Source organism: Cibotium barometz, chromosome 2, assembly GCF_041138505.1.
Source record: "Cibotium barometz isolate CiBa-2024 chromosome 2, ASM4113850v1, whole genome shotgun sequence".
Taxonomy (NCBI): Eukaryota; Viridiplantae; Streptophyta; class Polypodiopsida; order Cyatheales; family Cibotiaceae; genus Cibotium; species Cibotium barometz.
The window spans coordinates 23593277-23618926 of record NC_141047.1 but is presented as its reverse complement, the minus strand read 5'-3'; the positions used below and the strand labels follow the sequence as shown (position 1 = coordinate 23618926).

Genomic DNA, 25650 nt, shown 5'->3' with positions numbered 1-25650 from the left:
CATTAGGGATTTATTTTGATGTAATGATCTTGTGATAGATTTATATATATATATATATATATATATATATTTGGTCCAAAATAAAATAAAAAAACAACTTGAGTGATCATTTACTAATGTTCTTGACAAGATCCTTGCTAAATGGTTGCTTTTATCGTCTAAATATAATTAAAAAAAATTAAAGAAAAAGTATTCATGTGACTAGTGGCTTTTCTCTAGGGCAGTTTGCTGCAGGCACTCAGCAGGGGCCTGTCTTTGTCGAAGCCTTTTTTTTGCACGCGAGAAAACTATAAGAAAACCTTCTTCACACATGCCCAACATCACGAGGCACTCGTGTATAGAATAAGAGCTCCATGTTCACCCTGTGTACATCTACATAAGGAGCAAATCTCTCTCTCTCTCTCTCTCTCTCTCTCACACACACACACACACCCAACTATATTACCACATGAAGGGCCAGCACGAGCTCATGAAATATACATGCAAGGCTCTCCTAGCAATTAGCATATACGCTCACTAGCTTGAAACACAAGCACATGAAATCAACATGCAAGCCTTGCATACACAGTCACTTGCTCAAACTGCATTAGGCTAAAGTGTGCGATAATCACATGGATACAGCAATGCTTAATATGCCTAGAGCTTTTGTAAGATGGATTAATTTAGTAATTGTTTTCCTACTCCTCTTTAGTGGCTCACGGTGCCTTCAAATGAGCAGCACTAGTACACTCGCGCAGCCTTTCAGCTCGAAGCGAGCTGGTGGTAGCCTGCCTATGGAATATTCTGGCTACTCCGAGTCTGAGACTTCCTCCCCTGCTCATGTAATGAAGGTGACTCTAACGCTTGGTATAATTTTGCATCATGCTTAATTCTTCTCTCTTTAATCACGTCTTAGACTCTCTAAACCTGGTGATTATTTCTAGTTTGAAATACTAACTCCTCGGATTAAGTAGTCTACATAATTTATAAGCCAATTAGCCTTGAGCCTTGAGGGCCGTGATGAGGGCTACTCCGAGTCTGAGACTTCCCCCCTTGCTCATGTAATGAAGGTGACTCGAACGCTTGGTATAATTTGGCATCATGCTTAATTCTTCTCTCTTTAATCACCTCTTAGACTCTCTAAACTTGGTAATTATTTGTAGTTTGAAAAATACGTACACCTCAGAAGTACTCTACATAATTCATAAGCCAATTAGCCTTGAGCCTTTGAGGGCCTGCTGTAAGCAATGTTAAGAGTGCTGTAAGCAATGTTAAGAGTACTGTCATTTCATAATATCACATCTTACATTTTCTAATATCAAATGGTCAATTGTAATAGATTCGAAATGAATATATGCCATCAGTACTCTCTTTCTTACACTTAATGAACGCTATTAGTTAGTGTCTTTTGGTCCTACAAAGTAAATACTAGGGTGAAGCTAAGCTGATAGTGGAAGGTCTTAGATATGTTGGATGTTCTCTAAGTCTTAGATATGTTGGATGTTCTCTAAGTATTAAACTTGAAGAGGGAGTATATCATTCCGTTCTATGGTATATCCATTTACCTCTTCAAGTGGATTTGAACCTTATTTATGATACAAGTATATGTGGTTCCCATCAACTTTATTCCACGACCTAACCCCATTTATGCCATCTTGCATATTGTTATGATGAAGCTATAACTATGCAATGTGCATTAAATGAAATATTTTAATTTTGAAAATAGTGATTTTCAACATGTCCATTTTGTGTGTGTGTGTGTGAGAGAGAGAGAGAGAAGTGTGTGTGTGTGTGTGTGTTTGCTTTTGGTCTTGCTTTATGCAAGTCATTGTGAGGAGTGGGTGTCTTGTTAAGTCAAAGGGTTTTGTGGTTAACCATCCAACGGTTTAACAATTGAGATTATTACTATTTTTTACTTAATATAGATGGCGTTTATTAATTGTATAAGTTTAATTATTGTTCACAATAAGAAGTCAATCATTAAGCAAAGTAAATGTAGAGGTCTATTTTGTAATTATGGTTATGTAGAGGTCTATTTTGTAATTATGGTTTTGGTGTAGATAAGTCTAAATAAACATTTATTTTGTTATGTGAGTATAGTTATTGTTTACAACAAAAACACTACATAGTTACATATAACGGCCTTTTGCAAATGAGTATGGGAAAAATCAAGTCCATAGTCCACCAATGCATCTAGTGAGCTTTTGGACACTTGACTTGAGATTGAGACCCCTTAGTGACTATGCTAGGCCATACTTTGTGTGTGAGAGAGAGACCAAAGAAATCACGATTTGCATTGTTCTTATACATGCATTAGTAGTAATCAAGGCCCAATTAATGTTCTATCAAAAATTCTCTCTCTCATTACAATTTGAATGATGGACGAGTGAGCTTGGCATGGGAAGTAGAGTAAATTAAAACTTCTTCAAATTTGGTGTGCAGCTAGTATTGGCGGGAGATGGAAGGACATATGCGCGAAGGTGGGCAGAGAGGAGTTGTGCGAGGAACCCAGATGTGTGCAAAAAGGGGGCAGTCGGGGAGGGAGGGGAGTGTTGTTGGGGGAGCGTGTGCAGGGACACACGATCGGACGTCCACAATTGTGGGGCATGCGGACACATCTGCCTGCCCACCATGACTTGCTGCGAGACTGTCTGTGCCGACCTTAACATCGATCCCAACCACTGCGGCAGTTGCGGCAACAAATGCTACAGTGGCGGCACTTGCCAACATGGCATGTGTGGCTACGGCGATGACCTCTAGGCTCTAGCCGCCGCCCCCCCCCCCCCCCCCCCCCCCCTTCCTTTGTCTCTCTCTATACTAAAAACCACCTCTAACTCTGAGTAATGACAAAATTTCTACTAAATCCCTCCCTTTCCCTCTCCCTCTCCCTCTCCCTCTCCCAAACCCCCCCCCCCTCTCCCTCTCCCCATAACAGAAGTTCTTTGTTGAAACTCTTGCTATCAATTAGAAGTAACAATATCTATTGCACCATAGCCTTTCAACAAGTTGTGGACAATCTTGAAGGCTATCTTGCTATCAATTAGAAGTAACAATATCTATTGCACCATAGCCTTTCAACAAGTTGTGGACAATCTTGAAGGCTATCTTGCTACCACTATTCACATCATTGAACCAACATTCCTTCCAAAAGAACGACTAAGCCTAGAGTGTGCCAAAGCTACACCTTACACCATTGATTGGACCACAACGGAAAAATAATGTCACTATTTCAAGGGCCATTATCATTTTTGGCCACACTATTATTAATGACTTGATTCTTTATTGATTTCATTTTAGTCACAAAAAAGAGATTCTTTTGTGATGATTTATGTCTCCTTTGTGAAGTCCTTGTTGTAAAAAATACAAAATAGTGATCGGGCTTTCTTTGTAAAGGGCATTTCAACTAATTAAATAGTTAGTGAAGGTGTCATAGAAAAGAATTTGAAAAGACCATTGATTGTTTAGAAAAAGATGTAAACATTATATTACAATATTGAGAGTACATATTCTCGAGGGGTTCACTATAAGTAAACCCTCTGTACCACGTGCATTCAAGGCCTATTTTTAAAATCTTTTATCTATAATTTTTTTATAAATAAAACATACCCTTTTTCTATTCAACTTGTGAATACCCCCTTTGAATGGTACCCTTCTGTACGTTAAAAATGGATTTTAAAATCTATTATGTTGAACCCACATGCTATGCTTACATATTTATGAGTGACCCCTCCAAGTACATAATAAGCATATATACAAATATGTGTATAAATATATATATTAATTTCCCCCTCCAAAGGGTGTGGCTTGGCACAAGGATGACTTTTTAACATTTATTATAAATTGACTAGTGTCACGACCCGTCTCTGACAGGTAGGAGCTAGACACACCATTAAAAAAGATAACTTTTTTAAGGAAGCATCTTTGCACGTAGTTACAGGCAAAAGAAATGTGTAAAGTCACCCTTCCTTTCCTCTTTTGATTAGAAAGAAGTGGGCTTACTCATCTACGACATGTAGGGCCTAGCCAAAATAGAAGCTAGGCCCTACATGTAGGGATTGGACACAATAGGGCCTAGCCAAAATAGAAGCTAGGCACATCGGGTTACACACAAACACACATATAAATGTATATATGTATGTACATGTACATATGTGTATGTGTACGTGTAATCCGTTGAAACCACACATGCTACAACAGGAAGATATGTGTATGTGTGTGTGCACCTATGAATGCATGTGTGCATGTCACATACACACATGTAAATGTGTGTCTGTGTATGCGCGTGCTTGCATGCACACGCGCGTGCACCCACACACACACATACACAATTTATGTATTTGAGCACCCCTGATATCCATATATATTGTTCACACACATACATGTATGCATACATATATTTATGAGTTTATCATATCTGCGTATGTGTGTGTGTATGTACGTATATATATGAATATTTATGAGTAAAAAAAGAACTCTACAGCAAGAAACACCAGATGCGATAGATGAAGACTATCGGCTACACATCGCCTCTCTCTGCACACTACAATTGCAGCCTAGCTCCTCTCTCTCTCTCTCTCTCTCTCTCTCTCTACACTTCCCAACATCAGCCTCTCTCTCTCTCTTCACACTACAGCCAGCCTAGCACACCTCTCTCTCTTTGTGTCTCTACACTTCCCAACACCTGCCTCTCTCTCATTTACTGCACTTAGCTCACTATTTCAGAGAAGTTGGATGTAGCCAAGCGGTGAAGCTACGTCTTCTCGTGCTGCTGCTAGTGGCGTGTTTTGGGTGGCTTCAAGGGGGAGGTGTTCATGTCTTTTGTGTAGGGGGGGAGAGAGAGAGATTTCATGCGATGAGAAAGTGCCTTGCCTATGCATACAAAGCCATCTTTTCTGATGGCAACTACTCTGTTGTCTTCAATTTGTAGTGCCCCACCTCTCTTTGTCTCTCTCCTTGTGAACACTACAGTAGCCACCCCTCTCTCTCTCTCTCTACATGCCAGCTTCCAGCACTCTCATTCTCTCCACCACCCCACCCCATTCGCTTTCGCACAGCATCCAGCCTCCTCGCCATCCAATCTCCTACATTGCATTTGCTTGATCAGTTTGCTGCAAGTTCAAACCCAACATTCGGTCGAAGACGGACTCTCTCTCTCAATTGTGGCCCAGCACCTCTCTCTCTCTCTCTCTCTCTCTCTCTCTCTCTCTCTCTCTTTGCGCCCACACTACATCACCGCTCTCTCTCTTGTGCACAAACGACATCACCGTTCTCTCTCTTGTGCACACACTACAACATTGCTCTCTCTCTTGCGCACACACTACATCACCGCTCTCTCTCGCTTGTGCACAAACGACATCACCGTTCTCTCTCTTGTGCACACACTACAACACTTCTCTCTCTCTTGCGCACACACTACATCACCTCTCTCTCTACACACTCCAAAACCACCCCCCCTCTCTGTGTACACACTCCGACGGCAGCTCCACATCACGGAAGCCTTGGCTGGGACACCTTGACGTTGGGGCTGGGATCCGGATCAGCACCATCCCCATCATGTCCTTCGGCTGCAGCACCTCCACCACCACCGCCAACGACCTCACCTTGCAAGCCTTCGAGACGGGGTGGTCGTCGTGCTAGGATCCGGATCACCACCATCCCTAGCGTGTCCTTCGGCTGCAGCACCTCCACCACCACCGCCAACGGCCTCACCTTGCAAGCCTTTGACGGGGTCCTCCTTCGCCTCCCTCTTCCTCATCCCCATCCCCTTCTCAGGCACCAACACACGCTAGCCATCCGTCGGCAGATCAGAACCAACTATCTTTGTGGCCTCTTTCAATTTCTATTAGAATGTTGCCTTCATGTCCTCCTACTATGTCCTCCTACTATTTGCCTATCACTCGCTACCATTGCACCACGGATCCGATAGCATCTTGACCTCCGCCTTCGACGTGAGCATCAGCATTTGTGATGTCCCAATATGCTTCATAGTAGGTCATTTGCGAAGGCCTCCGGGTCGTCAGCCAAGCCCAAGGGCTCTCGAACTGGTCGCCTAGGTAGATGGTATCCGACACCTCACCCAACGGCCCGCCTGCTATCATCTCCTCCCCCCACCCCAATCAACCTTTTGAGGAACCATTTGAATGGTGAAAAGCCCGAAGTAGTAACGGTTCTCTCTCTCCCAAAATGAGGTGAGTTTGAAATTTAAAAGTTGGAAATAAATGACGCCCCTTAACTAGCCTTGCAGGCATTACAGGTGAGGTGGGTAGGGACACCCCTCATAAAGGAAAGCAGCTAGGAGAGACCGGCCTAAAAAACGTGCCATGTGGCATGTAGGTGTAAGCTCTATAATATATATATATAGAAGCTCTCTCTCTCTCTCTCTCTCTCACACACACGTGTAAGCTTGCTCTCTCGCTCTCTCTCTCTCTCACTCTACGTTTTCCATTTCATACGACCTCTTACCCTTCAAAAGAATAGCTGGATTTTGAAAAATCCTTTAGTGTGCCTTTCATTGATATGAGGAAAGAAATCTTGAATAATATTCTACCTTTCAAACGAAAAAATAGGGTCTGCCCTTCAAATTTGAGGATACTCAGAAGGTAATAATACATAAACTATCTCTATGTGTACGAAAGGCGTGTCGTGTCGTGTCTTGTCTTGTCTTGTTGGATCATTTTCAACGTAAAGTGACTTTCCTTGTGTCCTTTATGTACATACTTAGAAAGATGCTGGAAAGCTGATAGCTGAAATCGACATGGATTGTAAGGACCCAAGGACGATACACGGGCGGACGCCATCATAGAATTCGTAAGTTTTTTGAACTTTGTGGTAAAACGATACTCTAATACTTGACGAATAGTTGTTAAATAAATATTTGATCATAATTTGCCACGCACACGGTAGCCAGCAATTTAATAGAAAACTTTGCATCGTTGAATAATGAAAGAAAAAGAAAAAAACTGGCGCTGCAGCTTTTGGCCGTGCCACTCGACGTCAAGCCATCCCTATCTCCACCCGCTTACAATATAATATGCACAAATCGGGACCATTGATCAATGGCTCATAATTTCCTATCGTTAAATATATATATTGGACAGAGGGATTTGAGTACAAGAGAGGGCTTACGCTGTCCAAAGATTTACTTCCTTGTGGGCTACCTTGGAGATTGAAAGTGGGGTGTAGTGGTTTTGTGCTAACTTCGCTTGTGCTGATTGCATGCAACCTGTACGTCAACGGGTGGTCGACGAGACGGGGTTTGCATGGAAGGGTCACTCAGTCTGTGGCATCAAGGTGTTGAGGAGGGTACGAGCGGATGGAGGGATTGGGAGCCCGATATCGAGGAGGAGATGAAGCGACGCAGAGGTCAAGTTTACCAGGAAGAAGTGTGTGCTCGATTGGCTAAATGATAGACTGTGCACTCAATTAGCTTTTAATCAGGAGCTAGTCAGAAATCTCGGGTGGTCGACGAGACGGGGTTTGCATGGAAGGGTCACTCAGTCTGTGGCATCAAGGTGTCGAGGAGGGTACGAGCGGATGGAGGGATTGGGAGCCCGATATCGAGGAGGAGATGAAGCGACGCAGAGGTCAAGTTTACCAGGAAGAAGTGTGTGCTCGATTGGCTAAATGATAGACTGTGCACTCAATTAGCTTTTAATCTTCAGGAGCTAGTCAAAAATCAAGTGGGGCTCTTCTCCATGTGTGCAGCGTCTTTGTTTTCTGTCTTGGTAGACCCCCATCTAAGGTAGAGCTGGGGAGGTGGCTACATGAAAGTGTCTTGCATGAAAATGTTGTTTCCAAGGTTTTCTACTTAGGTAAAGGCTTCTTCAATGTCCTTTTTGTCAAAGGATAGCTGTGACCAAGTTATTTGCCAAGGAACCTCTTTTCTTGGGCCAACGCTTAGTGCATGTGTTTCCCTTTGAACCCCTATTTGATGTTAACAAGAGTATTTAGGATGCATGTCCTGTTTCGGTTGAAGTGGTCGGCCGGCTGAGACCGGCTCTGCGGGCCATTGCTCATTCTCTTGGCCCAATGATGTATCTTCCAAACAATGATGTAGTCAGCAGACAAGCAAACAATGTTTGCATTTCTTGGAACACTTCCAACAAAGAAACATCAAAATCTATAGATGTGGACTTGGTTGACTAGGGTATTGTGGAGTTGGGCTTGAAATTTGGAGCTTTTCTGGGAGCGTGTTTTAAATGTGGAGGTTTTGGTCATATAGCTAAAAATTGTCCTGAACAGCCTGTCACAAAAGATGAGGGGGGGGGCAGGAGGGAAAGAAAAATGGTGTGGAAAAAACTACTGACTCGACTAGGAGTCAGAAGAAGGAGGAGAAGGGAAAGGAAGTGATGAAGAAGGGAAATCAAGTGTAAGGCAAGTTAAGATAGAAGCCAGGAAGAATAAGTATAATGAGGGGGTTGAGGGTAAAAACTCCAATTCCCAAGGTAGTCTGAGCCCTGCTCTATACTCGAACCCTTTCAATCCATTAAAAGAAAGTGATAGTCATCCGTCGTCTGAACAAAGGTTTGGTTTTATGGTAGATGAGGCTGGAAAGGGATTCAAAAAGAGTAGATTGTGATAAGGGATGAGGAGGAAGTTGACATGGTCCCAGAAATTGCACCGTCATGAAAAAATACTTTGACTTCTCTGGGTGCACATGGAACGTAAAAGGGATAAAAGATTTAAAAAAAAAGAATGCTACATCTTGGGGGCTAGTGAAACTATGGGGCTACTCAGTTTTGGCCATACAAGAACATAATCTTTTTGGTAAAATCTCTAGAAAGGATAGATTTAGAGATTGGGTGATTATGTACGGGGGTGTAAATTCGGGTTATAGCAAAGTGATGACCCTAGTTAAGAGTGATCTTAACCCTAGTGTAATTGCCAACCATCCTAATGGTAGAATTCTGGTGGTAGAAATCCTTGTGAGAGGGGAAAGAATCTTGCTTGTTAATATCTATGGGGCTCACAGCCACAAAATTAGGAGTGATATGTGGAACTGGATTGCCAACTTAAATATTCAAGTCCCGTGTATTATTTTTGGGAGATTTTAACATGGTAGTAAAAGTTCTGGATAGATGTGGTGGAAGTATTGTTCTGATAGGAAAGGAAAAAGGTAAATGGGAGAACTTAAGAAGAGATCTGGGTCTTATGGATAGTTGGCAGTTAGGGGATTGGAGGGACAAACCTGGACATACTTATTTTAGTCTGCAATATATATCTTCTTCTTCCAGAATTGATAGGATTTTCTTTAGCCAACAAGCCACTTGGGTCGCACATACTCTGAGAGTCTCTATTGATTGCAACTCTGCTCTATCTAATCATATGCCTTTGAAATGGTTTTTGGGATGTGAGTGATGGGGTTGAGCTTGATCTTTCTCATTACGCCACAAGGAAGCTAAGAGTCAATAACCTCCTCCTTAAGGACGCTCTCTTTGTGGAGTATACTGAAGAAGCAATTAGAAATTTGAAAAGGAGAGGGGGGGGGTAGATGGTGCATGGAGGCAATTTTCCAATGAAATGCAAGAGCTGTGGGTAAATTGATGGCAGAGGAAAGGAGATGTGAAAGAAGGAACTGGGCCTTACAATTGGAGAAACTACAGATCAAACGATAAACAGGTGGACTGAATGTAGAGGAAACTAACTTGTATTTTAAATGCCAAGGTGGCATTAAGGATGAAGATGGCAGATGTGCTAGAGAGGAGGGGTCCAAACGTCTGTTTTTTAACAACAAAAGGAAACCTAAAAGCAGTCTGTTTAAACTTTCCAAAGGAAGGAACAATAGAGAGGTGTTGGGGAATAATATTAATGAAGATGGACTTCCTTTGAACGATATGAATACTTTGGCCAGGAAATGGGTGAAGTTCATGGGGTCTACTCTTAGTTTGAAGGAGGACTACTCTTTGAGGAGATTTCAAGTTGAAGATAGATTGTTGGGGTTAATCAATCAAAATGTGGATCCTGACAAAGCTAAATGGCTAGAAAGGGATGTGGATGTTGAGGAGTGTTGGGTTGCCTTGTTGAAATCGAGGAGAGATAAAGCTCTAGGATGGGATGGGCTATCCATTGAATTCGTCATTGCTTTTTGGCATTCCCTAAAGGATATAGCGGGGGAAGTTTGTAGGAAAGCTTTCAACAATAGCAACCTAGATAGGGACTTTAAAGAAGGTTTGGTGAAGCTAATTCCAAAGCAAACTGCTTGTAATAGGTTTGGTCACTTGAGACCCATCTCTTTGTTAACTATGATAAATTTACAAAATCTTGGCTAAAGTGATTGGCCTCAGAATTACCCCAGTATTGCAGGAAATTGTGTCCAAAAAACAACATGGCTTTGCTACCTTATTAGGAAGAGATGTGGCTATGAAAACCCAACAAAAATGCATTATGGTACAACTTGACTTAGAGAAAGCCTATGATAGGGTGTACTGGTCCTTTGTTGTTGCAAGAATTATGGAAAATCTTGGATTTGGGATTAAAATGGCAACTTGTATCTATACTCTATCTTGGGAAGGATTTTCTAATATGATGCTGAATGGAAGAGTTGTGGGAGGGTTTGAGATCAACAGGTCTTTGAGACAATGCTGTCCTCTGGCCCCCCTTTTGTTTTCCATTGCATGTCACCCAATGTTTTGCTGATGATTCTCTAGTTTTTTTAAGAGCCAAGAACAACAATGTTAGAGTGGCTTTGGATATTGTGCAGGAATTTGTTGTTGCTTTTGGCTCTAGGTTCAATATACAAAAATCTAAAATTATCAGTTTGATAGAAGACTGCCTTTGATGTGCAGAGGTGGGGATGTGAGGTGGTGCAAAAGGGACAAATTGTTAGACTACTAGGAATCCCCTTTGGGGTAGGGGTTACTAATAAATAGATGACTAATTGGGTTATAAATAGATGTCTAGAGAAATTAAGGAAATGTGAGGGCATTAGAGTTCCATTCCATAACAGGATTGATATTTGTAATGCAGTGCTAAATGCTTACATAATGTTCTTATGCCCAGTATTGGACTTTCGTAAGTGCCATTGGAAAAAAAAAAGGCCTATTAGAGATTTCTTATGGAGGAATGGTAGCCAAAAGAGTACCAGCCTCGTTGGCATGGGATAAGTTGTCTATTCCAAAGGAAGAGGGGGCTATTGGTATCCTACATATGCCGACTCATTGCATTTCAAGGAGTGTCTTGATGTTACCTGCTTCAGAGTGACCCTTGGACCTTAATAATAAGGGAACTTGTTGATGCTTCTAAGGTTTATGCAAAAGGCAAATGGTTGGATTTGGGAAAATTGTTCTCTTTTGCTCCTCTCAAAGTCACCAACTCAGCATTTTGTAAGATGCTATGCAAAAGATGGAAAGATGAATGACTTAGAATGGGAGGCGTAGAGTGACTGGGAATTCTATGCTCAATTTGGGGATATGGTGGACACATAAATTTAACCCCCTGTAAGATTCCTCCCCAGCCTCTCAAGATGTCCAGCATTTTCCCCTGTAATCAAATCCCTCTTCAAAAATATAAAAGTCTTGTTTCTACCAGTTTTGGCCTAGAGAGAGAAAATCTTCTAGAGAGTGGTAATTCAGTTTTTAAATATTTTTGGATAGAAAAATACCTGATCTTATTAAAATAAGTTCCCCTGAAATAGAAGTTCAAAAAGATTTTCAGAAGGTGCATTAGAAATTAAGTATAATCTGTTCACAAGAGGCATTATCCTGGGGATCAAGATTTTTTCGAAATTTTAAATTAAGGTTCCTATGGACCAATAAGATTCATCCAAATATAGGGAGGAGAAGAATAAAAGGAAAATCCTCCAAAAATGAGTAAATACTCACATAAGATGATAAGGACAAGGTTAATAGTTAAAAAAGAGAGATATTTAGATGAAATGATGCATTTTTGACACCTCAGTATGGGGGAATTCCCCTCATGAAGGAGGCACTGGGGAGAGTTTTAAACTCCCAAATAATGAGATATTTTTCTCTCTCCTCTATCCTATTTCAACTAGATCCAAAAAGTGGACTAAACTGACCCAAAAATGGTCAAAAATTGACCAAACTGATTTGGAAAATTCTAGAACCAGTTGGCTTGGTTAGAAGCTCACTTTTTCCTATAAATAGAAACCTTCCCCTTTGTTGAAGCTTAATAGTGTTTTTGCACTGTTACCCTACTTCTCCCAAGAGCCAGGAAACTGTGAATTTACTCATAATTCATTAGTTTTTTTGACCTTTCCTCTTCTAAAGATTGGTGGCCACTCTTGTTTCAACAAGAGTAGAACCCTCAAACCATCAAGCCAAAGGAAAGCTCTCAAACTCCTTCATAAGTTGGAGATTCTTCCTATTTTCTTAAAGGACCGTCTTACGCCAGAATGCTGGAGGAAGCATTTGGCATATGTGTTTAACTAAGGGAAGTTCGGTTGCAACAACTGGCGAGGAGTGGTCGAGGGACAGCTCACGCGACAAAAACTTGCCCAAGTCTTAACTAGCCTGGGTATGGTGAAAAATGGTGTGCTTCCGGTACGATGGGCGAGGGCCGACGAAGCGGTCCCTGAGTGAAGTGCCAGGACACCTAAGGAGGATCCTGGAGGGTTCTGACCAGGCGATGCACGGGCTCGCGGTGCTTAGGACACCCATATGTATGTCGAGGAAGATATATATATATATGTTGACGAAATGATTATTGAAATCTGTTACTGGATCTCGTTGCTGCCCAGCTGGTCCCAACGGAGAGTCCAGATTGGTACTGTTTTTGTGAAACAAGGGATTGAATGGAAATTTTGAATTATGAAATCTGTGATCATATTTGTTTTGCCAATGGATTATTTCTATATTAAAGTTTTAAAGAGGAGTGTGTGCGTATCTGTTTTCTAAAGCTAAACTTAAGAAAGGCATTTTAATTATAGGTGGGTGAGTAATTGTTTTTGGATCTATCGATTCCAGTTGGCAGGGTGGTGGCTAACCCATGGGCCAGATGGGGTTAGGCTGGAATCAATGGAGTTTTAATAATCAAACTGAAAAATCTTAGGATTACGCTAGGATTCGAGTAGCTAGTTAATTCCCTGATAAATTTCTCAATTGAGTGGATCAACGACTGTGCCTGATCTTGATTAGGAAAAAAGCATTGCAATTACTCAAATGATCAAATTATATCAGCGATAGTTTCCTTCCATCTGGTTTATTCAGGTGAAGGATAGTTTAGAATTGATCTCGTTTTAGAAAAAAATTCGTTAAGAAAATTCAAAAAGGTGGAATCGTCCCTGCTTTCCAGGCATGGGAATTTTCTCGGTTTCGGTTTTCGGAGTGACCACCAGCCTAGTCTCGTGCCCGGACATTCGTGATCTCACAGTTGGTATGAGAGCAGAAATTGCCTAATTTTTTAATAGAAATCTGGGAAAGAAATGTTTTTACTTGTTAATACTATGAGAAAACTTCAAAAATTGAAAACTTATAAATTGAATTGGAAATTTATAGATGGACACCCCAAACCTATCTAGAATTCTTGGACTCTCTCAGAGTCAGGATATGATAGCTTTTGCATTTGATCACCTCATCAACTCTGCGACGACCCAAATGAGCAGAGTGAGACTCGCTCGCCATTTTGAGAGTCTTTACTTTCCTGATCCTCTTGAGCGACGTCGGTATATATGGTTCTGTGGAGGACGATGCATTAATATCATTACCAGTCAGCGTCAGAGGCTCAGGCAAAATATTTCCTTGGCCATGATTCTGATAAGACTAGGGCTTGTTCAGCATGTTCTACTTTGTGATTATTCACCCAAGAACTTCAGAACTTCATGCCGATTTTTTAAACTTCTTAGCCGCTTTATCCCGAGAAATAGAATTAGAGCACCTCTTTGTGTAATGAATCGTGTGTACCATGGTATGTCTTCTTCACAGCTTTGCTTCTTTATACGATTACGACTAAGGCAGTGATTCTGGAGCCGAGCTGCTCTATGTACATATTGCAACTTTTATATAAATATAGAAACATTTTCTGAAGAAAAATTCCCTGTTGTATAAGTGATTGTTTACGGACGATATGATAAAGAAAAATCTGTTATCGGACATATGTCATAGATCTCCAATAAGATCTTTGTCTTGTTTAAGAAATTGGTTTCCGAACCTCTTAAGTCTTAGGATCTCGTAGATGATATCAAAATAAAAATTTAATAATATATAAATTTTTGGCAGAATCATGAGATGAGGAAACCGTGGCCGTCAGCCAGACCCTCTCTCTGAAGATGACGAGCTTGACCCTGATGTTCACAAGGCTCTTCATAGGACTCAGCCAAGACCCTTTCAAAGGAGAAGGGGAGAACCTGGGCGAGGCTGTGGAGAAATGGGTGGAAGCCATGGAAGAATATTTTGACGTCACAGGCTACAATGAGCGGAGCAAATTTCAAGATTCCGCAAAAGTCTAAGCAATCATAGATTGGCCTGAACCAAAGACAGTGAAAGAAACCAGAGGATTCTTGGGATTGACTGGTTGGTATAGAATTTTTATACCAAAGTATGGTCTCATAGCTTCCCCCCTGACTAACCTTCTCAAAAAGAATACCCCATTTCAGTGGTCTGCCAGGTGCCAGAGTGCTTTTGATAAGTTGAAGACCGCCTTGGTAACCAGTCCCGTTCTGAAGCTGCCAGATTTCTCTCTACCCTTTGAGGTAGTAAAACTGATGCAAGTGGTTTTGCCCTGGGAGGTGCACTCATGCAGGAAGGTCATGCAGTGGCCTATGAATCTCGAAAGCTCAGAACGCATGAGAGGAATTATGCTGTTCACGACCAGGAATTACTTTCAGTAGTCTATGCCTTAAAGTTGTGGAGACATTACCTACTGGGAAAAAGATTCACTTTGATGACAGACCATCAGAGTTTAAAGTGGATCTTCACTCAGAAGGACCTCAACATGCGCCAAAGAAGGTGGATGCAAACCCTACAGGAATTTGATTTTGAAATCAAGTACCGCCCAGGCAAAGAAAATGTGGTAGCAGATGCCCTCAATAGAAAAGCCTCCTTTCTTGCAATTACTGTAGTATCAAATCCTTTGATTATTGAAGCAAGAGAGAAGATCATGCTGGATAGATTCTTTGGCCCTATTGCTACCCTACTTATGCAGGAAAGCAAAACTCCTAAGGAGTTGAACAGAGTTCAAGGGTACAGCCTGGATGATGGCATTATGTATTATAATTGTAAGCTATGCATTCCCAATGATGAGGGAACCAAGGATCAAATTCTGAAGGAAGCCCATGACAGCCTTATAGCATCCAGGTTTCATCAAAACCTACATGTCTGTAAAGAAAAGCTTCTTTTGGCCTGGTCTGAAAAAGGATGTACTGAATCATGTACGCCAATGTCTGGACATGCCAGAAAGTCAAAGCTGAAAGAGTAAAAATGCCTGGGAAGTTACATCCATTAGACATCCCCCAGATAAAGTGGGAATGTATCACTATGGACTTTATTACTGGATTACCTTCAGTGCAATTAGGTTACAACTCCATTTTCATGGTAGTTGACAGACTAACCAAAGTTGCCCATCTGATCTCAGTAAAAGAAACCTACACTACTGTAGTGGATGTGGCCAGAGTGTTCCTCAAAGAAATCTTCAGATTGCATGGCTTACCCAGGAGAATAGTAAGTGATCGAGATCCCAAGTTTACTTCAAGGTTCTGGACTGCTTTTTTCGAAGCAGTGGGAACTTTCTTGGATCTCAGCACAGCTTATCACCCTGAGACCGATGGCCAAACTGAAAGGGTAAACCAAGTAATCGAAGATATACTTCGGTCATGCTGGCAGAGAACCCAAGAAGTGGCTAAGCTATCTGCACCTAGTCGAATTCACCTACAATGCTTCTTATCACCGAATTATCGGGATGAGTCCTTTTAAAGCTCTGTATGGACAAGATTTCTTAACTCCATTAACTTGGTCCCATTGATTAGGGTCGAGATGTCTAGACAGATACTTGACGACATGGAGCAATAGATGCAGTCAATTCGTAAAGATATTAAAGCTGCCCAGGATCGACAGAAGCAGTATGCAAATAAGAAGAGGACAAACACAAAGTTTGAAGAAGCAGATATGGTCTTCATTAGAGTACGACCCAAAAGAAGTTCTCTATCTCTTGGGAAGTACAAAAAGTTATCCCCCAGATGTTGTGGAACATATCTAATTACAAAGAAAGTAGGTGACTTAGCCTACGAACTTCTTCTGCCTCCTCATCTCAAAGTTCATAATGTATTTCATGTAAGCCTTCTAAAGAAATATGTGCCAAGCCCAAATCATGTGCTTGATGATGAAATCCTAACCTCTTCAACCCAAGGGCAGATGGAACTCCAACTTGAAGAAATTCTTGATGTGCAAGAAAAGATTCTATCCTTTTGAAGATGACACGTGGGAGAATGAAGCCGATCGCGGGATTACCCCCAGTTTGCGAGATGAGGGCATCTCACGTTTTTCAAAAGGGAGAGAATGTAAGATTCCTCCCCAGCCTCTCAAGATGTCCAGCATCTTACCCTGTAATCAAATCCCTCTTCAGAAATATAAAAGATCTTGTTTCTACCAGTTTTGGCCTAGAGAGAGAAAATCTTCTAGAGAGTGGTAATTCAGTTTTTAAATATTTTTGGATAGAAAAATACCTCATCTTATTCAAATAAGTTCCCCTGAAATAGAAGTTCAAAAAGATTTTCAGAAGGTGCATTAGAAATTAAGTATAATCTGTTCAAGAGGCATTATCCTAGGGGTCAAGATTTTTTCGAAATTTTAAATTAAGGTTCCTATGGACCAATAAGATTCATCCAAATGTAGGGAGGAGAATAAAAGGAAAATCCCCCAAAAATGAGTAAATACTCACATAAGATGATAAGGACAAGGTTAATAGTTAAAAAAGAGAGATATTTAGATGAAATGATGCATTTTTGACACCTCACTATGGGGGAATTCCCCTCATGAAGGAGGCGCCTATTTCACATGTGTGGGAGAGTTTTAAACTCCCAAATAATGAGATATTTTTATCTCTCCTCTCTCCTGTTTCAACTAGATCCAAAAAGTGGACTAAACTAACCCAAAAATGGTAAAAAATTGACCAAACTGATCTGAAAAATTCTAGAATCAGTTGGCTTGGTTAGAAGCTCACTTTTTCCTATAAATAGAAACCTTCCCCTTTGTTGAAGCTTAATAGTGTTTTTGCACTGTTACCCTACTTCTCCCAAGAGCCAGAAAACTGTGAATTTACTCATAATTCATTAGTTTTTTTGACCTTCCCTCTTCTAAAGATTGGTGGCCACTCTTGTTTCAACAAGAGTAGAACCCTCAAACCATCAAGACAAAGGAAAGCTCTCAAATTCCTTCGTAAGTTGGAGATTCTTCTCTTTTCTATTCATTTTATGGTTTTTTTATGATTTTTGTCTTCTCTAAATTGAATGTGATGTTATGCCTCATTGAAAAAAGGCATTCCCCTCTCTTCTTTAGTAAATCCAACCATTCTTATCCTAGATGAATGATTAATGGATAAAATCAAGTTTTTCATAATGTTTCTCTTTGATAAAGTAGAAAATGTTTACATTAGAATGATTTAAATACTCTTGGTGAACTTCTAATTAATTGTAAAGAGTTAAAAATTGAAAAATGGTCAGCCATACAAAGGATGTTATGGCAAAAATTTTCTAAAATTGTGAAAAATAAGTTTTACTTTTTTTATTCAAAAAGAATAATTCCCATCGTATATGTATTCTTAAAGTGTTATTTTTCATCCTAGGTATAGAAAAATGCTTACTAAAAATATTTTATAAAAAGAAAGTGTTACTTTCTTTGAATTAAATTCTATGTATAGAAGGAAGCTTATTGAAATTTTATTTTGATCATAAAAGAATGATTTTCATCATAAATGATTTTTATGCATAAGCATATGCATAAAAGATATTTTTTTTAAAAGTGTGATTTTCATCATAAATGATTTTTATGCATAAACATATGCATAAAATATATATTTTTAATATTAAAAGTGTTATTTTCATCATAAATGATTTTTTATGCATAAACATATGCATAAAAGATATTTTTTTAATATTAAAAGTGTGATTTTCATCATAAATGATTTTTATGCATAAACATATGCATAAAAGAAATTCTTTTATATTAAAAGAGTGATTTTCATCATAAATGATTTGTATGCATAAAAGAAATTCTTGATGCTTTTCAGATGTAATGTAAAAATGTGTCTGAATGTGTTGGTGTGTGTGTAATGTGAACAAGATGAGATATGCTGAGCTAGATCTTTTTTTACTACATCTGCATAGGAACAACACTTGATTTGTGCCCTAGTCTCGATGTGGCTTCAAACATATTGGGAGAGGGCTCCTAACCTTTAGTTTATTGTAGGTAAGATATTATGAAGTTTTGAAAAGTAGATTACCCAAATATGGACCTAGAACCAAAAGGTGGTATCTCAAGGAAGAACAGGTGGACCATACATTTGTTGCTTTTGTTGTAGAGAACCCAGTGGATACTAGACCCACAGTTAAGATATGGTCAAAGAGAGGGGGAAAGTTGGAAAAACAGTCCCCTAGAGGCTGCACTATAGAAGCTATGATGGAAGCTTGTATCATGCTTGGTTATCAAATCTCTTGGGAGCACTCCAGTTTCTTGTTGGACGAGGAGAGATGGGATTTATTGTGTAAACTCTTAAGTGAAGTTAAAAGTGAAGTGTAGGGGACTGTAGGAAAAACCCAGATCCTTTTTGTCATAAAGTGTATTTAGTCCTTTTTAGTTTATATATAATACTTATATTTAGTCCTTTTCAGTTTATATATAATACTTATTATTGATCCCAAAAAAAGATTTACGTCCTTGTTTATCCCTAGCCCCCACTTTATTAATAGTTTTTCTAGCCTCATCCTTAGCCTGTTTTAGACTAGTTTTTCCTTCTACCTTTCTCCACACTCCTTCTCCTGAAGAATCCCTTTTCCTCGATTGTCTTCAATACAATTCATACATGTCTCCTTACCTTTAGTCATATTACCTTTACAAGTTTCTTCTTTTTCCTTGGTTTCAGTCTTTGGTTTAGCATGTGACCCCCCTACACAATTCCTTGCTATGTGTTTAAAACCACCACACCTAAAACCACCACACCTAAAACAAGCACCAGGGAATGGCCTGAATTTTGGAAGAATGTTCATATTTGAGAAGGGTTGCTATGTGTGGGATTTGTGGATCCCATGGTTCTTTGCATTTGGGCAAAGAGTGTAAGAGGTGCAATGCTTGTCCAAGAATGGACAAGCAGTTATGGGCTTGGAAGAAGTCCATGGTTGAGCACATTGGAAAGGGAAGATGCTCATTGGTATGCTCACCAAGTATGGGCAAATGTTGGGAAAGCAATTGGGGCTTTCAAAAGGTTTGCACCTTGGTTTCTTGAGAGAAACCAAAATGGAAAAGCACCCTTGAATGGATGCATGCATTGAAGGAAAAGCATGCTGATTTGGAGGCCATGAAGGCCATGCCAATGGTCATGGAAGACCTCAACTTGGAGATCTTGGAGAGGAAAAGTGGCAATGGGAGATGCTATGGAGTTTTGAAGCTATTGAGAGAGGTGAAGGGCAGAATGAATAAGGGGAGCTTATAGCAAAATGGCTCTAGAAGGAATGCGTAAAGTTAAGAAGAGAAGAGCTGCAAATAACAAAGAGTCAGACGCTGTGAGTAGTGGTGGATTATAGGGATAAGGCCAGGTGCTAAAAGGCCACATGAGGTAGGAATTTAGCAGCATAGAACAGCTGAATAGCAAGCAGTGTGCATGGGAAGTTCTTGGATCGCCATAGCGAGAGACGAACCGGGGGGGGGGGGGGGGGGGGGGGGGGGGGCAAGTAAGAAAGCAGCAACAGAAGAGAGATGGGCATGTGGACGCTGCTGGAGGGCCTGCTGCTTCTTGCAAGCACGTTGGCCATTTCTGAACGAGGAGCGCTTCCTGGCACCACACAACTAGGGCTTCAATGAGATGGGAGGCACACGCACTCACATTAAGTGCCAGATAATCGGCCTCGTCCACGCCATCCAATACCTCCGCCTCCACCTCTGATCCTAAACCTCATCCACGCGATCCAGAAGAAGAGGCGTAGGTCCCAAACTTGCAAAAGGCACGTAGCAGAAAATTGGCGTGTAGAGCGGCATAAAGACTGGCACCCCTGTGGCAATCCAGCTCATAGCAACCGTTGGCGCGTAGCAGAAAATGTGGTGCCTATTAATGAAAGTGAATTGAAATGAATTTGTGAGTAATTTTTTTAAAAAACCCCCTTGGTGTTGTCAAGGGTTCACTCACACACAACCGAATTTTCAAAATTTACACACATGGGTCCCCTACTCGATTGTGGTCAAAATGGCTTTGTAAAATTTCACCCATATTTTATCAGGGTTCGCTGCCCGGCTTCGGCCAAAATGTTTTGTAATTGATTTTTCATCCAATGTATGATGATGGGTATATGTACCCGAGCCTACGTGCTCAAAACGAGAATTGATTTAAATCACCCACATTGGTATGAGGGTCGCCCTACCCGAGCTCACCTAGAAGCTCGAAATGGTTGTTGCGTGATGTGTGCATGAGCGATGCACGTGTGAGGTGCATGCGCATGGGTTGGTTCCCACCCGAACTTCTTTGTTCAAATCGGACGCAGTGGTTCCGCTATGAGCAAGTCGGCTCAAAATGGACTTGGTGTCTAAGATGGTAGACACGCGCACACATGATTGGTTGATGGACACTCCAATGTATCATTGAGGGGGAGTGTTGAGAGGTAGTGATTGTGTTTGTGCAATGCTACATTGATATGGGTGATGGATGATGGGTGAGTTGTGGAACATCTCGATTAAGAGGGGGTGTTGAGAGATGTAATCGCGGTGTTGTGTGTATGTGGGAAAGCACCCTAAAGGTGCAAGATATTGTGGCAAGATAGGAATGCCACATGTAATATTGAATGGTGTGTGAGTGTTGACCAAAAGAAGTGGAAAAGGGAGTGCCACATGGATGATGACATGTAAAGTGGGATAAGGCTAGAAAGCCTATATCATTGTATGGTTCACTTGAGATATGCAATAGAGGTATTGTTGAGTGCAATCTCTCTCTCTCTCTCATGGAGTTTTTAGTGTGGTATAATCCACCTTAATCTGTTGCTTAATCTATGTCTATCACCATGATCAATCCCAAACAGGAAAAGCTTCAAACAAGCTTTTATTCACATCAAAAAAAGGATTAAAAGGAATTGCATGCACCAACCTATCATCCATGAATAGAGGGGCTTTAGCAAACAACTCAAAAACTGCTTCACCCTTGGTGAACAAAATGTTAAAAAACCCCTTTCCTAGATTAAAAAACTTGGGAAACAACTCTACCATGAAAGATGTCATCTTGCAGCCATTTAACAATATCAGCTTTACACGGAGGCTTTTTACTAGAGCAAAAAATGATTATTCTACGCACAGAGATAAAAGACCAACTTGGCTCCTTACCAACTCGGGTGACACCTTCAATCATACCTTCCTACTCCTCGTCTGAGGTCTTTGGGCACCTAGGCAATGATTATCTTAGCTACCCAGTCCTGAACCGCTTTCTTTCGTTCCCTCCCCTCATCCTCTTGGAGCACGTGAGTGTTTCATGTATTTTGAATACTCCTCTCCCCAATCCCCCCAACCCCCCACATCATCCTTTGGACAATGAATCCAAGTTTTTCCCCATACATACAAGCCGTTACACCTGACTCGACGTATGGGGCATGCAATCACATGTGTGAGGCACTGCCCACTCACCCACGATCGCCTACACACAAGCGTCTTTATTGTTAATCCAATTCTAGGATTAAGAAGAGCTACCACCATTATCTTACATCAAGAAGTCACGGTAGATACACCAAGGGTCATACATTCAAGATATGAAGCAATAGTGGCCAAAGCTACAACTTGGACGGGCGCCCGTAATGGTATGACGGAATAATTATGGCGATTCCCAATTTAAGAGTGTGTGGTAGCAAGTTAGGATAGTCCTAAGTGATGTACTTCATGGATATATTATGAGAGTAGTCATTGTAATAGCATTAGGCCTCTTATGAGTCTAAAGTGCCCGACCGCCCATAGTTTAAGTGAGTGTGAACACTTATGGCCATGTATATAAGTGAATTTCTCTCATAATACAACATACTCTCCCATTGTGCAATTGAGTCAAGATTGCTCTTGCTAATCTCTCTCCCTAATGCATGCTAGTAGTGAGTGTGTGTGAGTGAAGTGAGGTGAGAGGAGGGATGAGTACCCGTAGTGCAATACGGCAGTGTGACAACGCTCACAGGAGACACGGTGGAATTACTTCTCAAGGAGTTGTAGATCTTAGAGACCTCAAAGGGTTATGAGCTTGGCCATTGGAAAGATCCTCATGAGAGTTGTAGTTCACCAGGTAATCTCTTTTTGGATGTGTTTCAAGGAGGGTTAGGGTGAGCCATAACATTTTTGGCACCGCTGCCGAGGAGCCATCCCTTGGTTTTTTCCATCGTTGTGCCTCTAATCTATGCATAACCCATTGCCCATTATCTTAATTAATGGTTCTCCATGAAAAAGATGAGGATTTGATAGTGATTTGTGTGAGATTTGGTGTAGAATAGCTCTCTTTTTTGTTTTTGAAAAGAATGTTTTTTGCTTAATTTTTAGATTAATTTATTATTTTTATTGTTATTTTTATGGTTTTTCATGTTCTTAGGGCTTGCACATAGTTTGTATTACGCTTAGTTTGCATCCATTGCATCAAACAATGCAAGAGACTCAGGGGGTGCACTTCTAAAAAATCATATGTATCACGTGCATTCAAGGGGCATTTTAAAAACCCCTTAACTAGAAATTTTCTCCTAATAAAACCACCCCTCTATACTTATGAACTAACGGATTTTTTTTTGAAGTTGAATTAAAATACCCCTCCTGTTATTATAATCCTGTTAAAATTTTTCCAAAATTTGAATTAAAATACCCCTCCTTTTGATCGCATATGGTACACTTTTTTTTTTTGAGGTGAACCGCCCAAGGCAAGAGAATGCATTTCTTAGTGCATGTTAGCTCTTTTTAGTTAAACATAGAACTTAGATCATTAATTTTAGTTTAATTGTGTGTTTTTGTTGAAATTGTTTGGATTACAGTGTTAGCAAGCATTAGAAGTAGCTTAATCTTTCAAAAATTTCTTAAAATCATCAAGAAACCTTTGAATTTGACTAATTTCTCTTAATGGACTGGTTTTTATCATTAAGGGTGATTAATCTTATTCAAGAGGCTAAAAATTTAGAAAATGTGTTAATTGGGGTCTAAATTGATCACATGAGTAGTTGAAATTGGGATTTTTGAGTGTTTTGAGAGCATCTAGATGCATCAAAACACCTAATCACATCAATTTTTTGATCAATTGGAGAAATTTGACTCTCTTTGCTTAAATTTTTCTTAAAAGAGGAGACTATAATTAAGAGTTTAATTAATCTCCTAATTTAGATTGATTTACACAATTGTTGATGCACAAAGATTAGCATTCCCTTGCTCTATCCAATGATGTGCTCAATTGTGCGAATTAATTAGAGATTAACGGTTAATTAGAGTCTTTGATTAGTGTAAAAAAGAGAAAGATTAGTGAAAGAATTAATCTTGAATTAATTCTTAATCGCTTTTTAACATAACTCATTAAGGCTAATGAGCATTTAATGAGTGGGTAGAATTGATTTTTTTAAATCCCATGAATTCTTTTATTCAAAAGAGGAATATTGAATATAGTTCACTTGAGAAATTGAGAAGGAATGTGGAAATAATCGTCGAGAAAAAGAACCTTTATCTAGGCCAAGCAATTGGCAAAAATTTAGAAAAAGTCCCATTATCCGTATCAAAGTAGTAAAAACTACTACATGAGAATAGGATGAGGAACGGATGTGATAAGATGTAAATGGGATGTGATAGGATGTGAATGGATGTAATAAGATGTAAATGGGATGCGATAGGATGTGAATGGATATGATAAGATGTAAATAGGATGTGATAAGATGTGATGTAATAAAAATGGATGTGGATGTGAATGATGAGATGAGAATGAGATGAGAGGATACGTGAAGGGTGAGATGGGAAGTACATGGATGTGGATGTGTATGTGAAAGAATGGATGTGGATGTGGATGTGGAAAATTAGGGTTGCAGGAAAGCACACAAAGCTTGGAGAAGAAGAAGCAAGAATGCACACAACACAAAGTGTATTAGATTGTGTCAATGTACAAAAGATAAGTTAGCCCTAGAATGATGGGCGTATATATAAGCCGGGAAAAAAAACCTCCTAAAGAGGGAAAAATGCCCCGGCGGTTCTAAGTGTGTTCACACACATCACTGCCTATATATATGGCAACAAATCCACCCTGGGAGTGGTGATGGTGTGAACGAGAGCTGGCACTCATGTATAGGGGAGTGCCATGCCCGAAGTAGATCGATCCACAAAGGGGAGCAAGCCCAAAGCTTTGCGAAAAGCTTCGAACTTCTCACGAGGAAGCGCCTTTGTGAAAAGATCGGCGAGGTTGTCCTGTGTTGGCACATAGGCCAAGCTGATCTCTCCTGCTGAGAGTCTCTCCCTGACATAGTGATAATGCACCTCAATGTGCTTTGTGCGAGCATGAAAAACTAGGTTTCTCGCAACTGCCAATGCGCTCTGACTGTCAGTGAAGATAGAGGTGGCAGACTCCTGTCCAACACCCAAGTCAGCCACCATAAGCTGTCTGAGCCACACACACTCAACCGTAGCTGTGAAAGCTGTCCTGTACTCAGCTTCACAACTCGAAGTAGCCACAGTAGGTTGCTTCTTGCTCAACCAAGATATTCATGATCTATCGAGCATGAAACAAAAACCACTTGTGGACACTCTTGTGTCATAGCAACCAGCCCAATCTGAGTCCGAAAAAGCAAGCAAGTCTGGTGGCAGCGACCCCCCCTTGGGATAAAACAACCCAAGATGTATGGTGCCACTCAAGTAGCGAAAGATGCGTTTAACTGCCTTCCAATGCTGAGACCCTAGGCTATGCATAAACCTGCTCACCTGTGAGACTGCAAACTGAATGTCCGGCCTCGTAATGCATACATAAATGAGGCAACCAACAGCTGTCTGATAGAGTGTGACATCAAAGTGATCTCCAGCATCATGAAGACTCAACTTCAAACCTGTCTCCATTGGAGTAGCAATAGGCTTGCAGTCTTCAAGGCCAAATCTCCGCAACAATGTTTCAATATACTTTGTTTGACACAAAGCAATACCTCCATCACACTGCTTAAACTGTATCCCCAAATAATGATGCAAATGCCCCGAATTTGACATCTCAAAAGAGGCATTCAAATCAGCCTTAAAATCAGCAATATGACTCTCATTTGGTCCTGTGAGCAGCATGTCGACATAGAGAGCAATGATTAGATGTACATCATCCACACGTTTAGCACACAAAGTGCTTTCTGTTGGACTATTCTGAAAACCATGTGCAGTCAAATATGCATGTATCTTTTCATACCAAGCTCGTGGAGCTTGCTTTAAACCATGAGAGGGAAGCGCTAGGTGACTTGCGAAGGATCCTAGAGGGTGCTGACCATATGGTGCTCGGGCTCTGGGTCTCGTCGAAGATACCCACACGTGCATCGTGGAAGATATTGGAACAAGGAGTAAGAGTTGTTTG

At 40.6% G+C, this 25650-nt stretch overlaps 1 protein-coding gene and 1 long non-coding RNA gene across 4 annotated transcripts; both read left to right on the top strand.

Annotated features, from left to right (window-relative positions):
- The first annotated feature begins 336 nt into the window (after nt 1–336).
- LOC147640834 (uncharacterized) lies at nt 337–2740 on the top strand. 3 transcript variants are annotated; one of them, XR_015267468.1, is made up of 2 exons: nt 337–846; nt 2422–2538. XR_015267468.1 is itself a non-coding variant. In XM_086809055.1 (2 exons), exons 1-2 carry the CDS (start codon nt 612–614, stop codon nt 2737–2739), a joined length of 537 nt encoding a protein of 178 aa, XP_086665181.1. In that variant the 5' UTR covers nt 337–611; the 3' UTR covers nt 2740. The 3 variants fall into 3 exon arrangements, 2 of the variants coding, with proteins under 2 accessions (XP_086665181.1, XP_086665189.1); XM_086809055.1 differs by having other exon boundaries at nt 337–830; nt 2422–2740; XM_086809063.1 differs by having other exon boundaries at nt 338–821; nt 2422–2740.
- A 146-nt stretch (nt 2741–2886) lies between these two features.
- LOC147640833 (uncharacterized) lies at nt 2887–3331 on the top strand. Its single transcript, XR_015267463.1, has 2 exons — nt 2887–3003; nt 3080–3331. It is a non-coding gene; the product is annotated as an uncharacterized LOC147640833 (long non-coding RNA).
- The last annotated feature ends 22319 nt before the right edge of the window (nt 3332–25650 follow it).

What these genes read in the sequence shown, in the direction of transcription:
- LOC147640834 (XM_086809055.1), top strand. Translation starts at nt 612, where the DNA reads ATGGATACAGCAATGCTTAATATGCCTAGAGCTTTTGTAAGATGGATT. An exon ending in CCCCTGCTCATGTAATGAAG is followed by an intron (nt 831 to 2,421) that starts GTGACTCTAACG and finishes TTTGGTGTGCAG; the next exon opens with CTAGTATTGGCGGGAGATGG.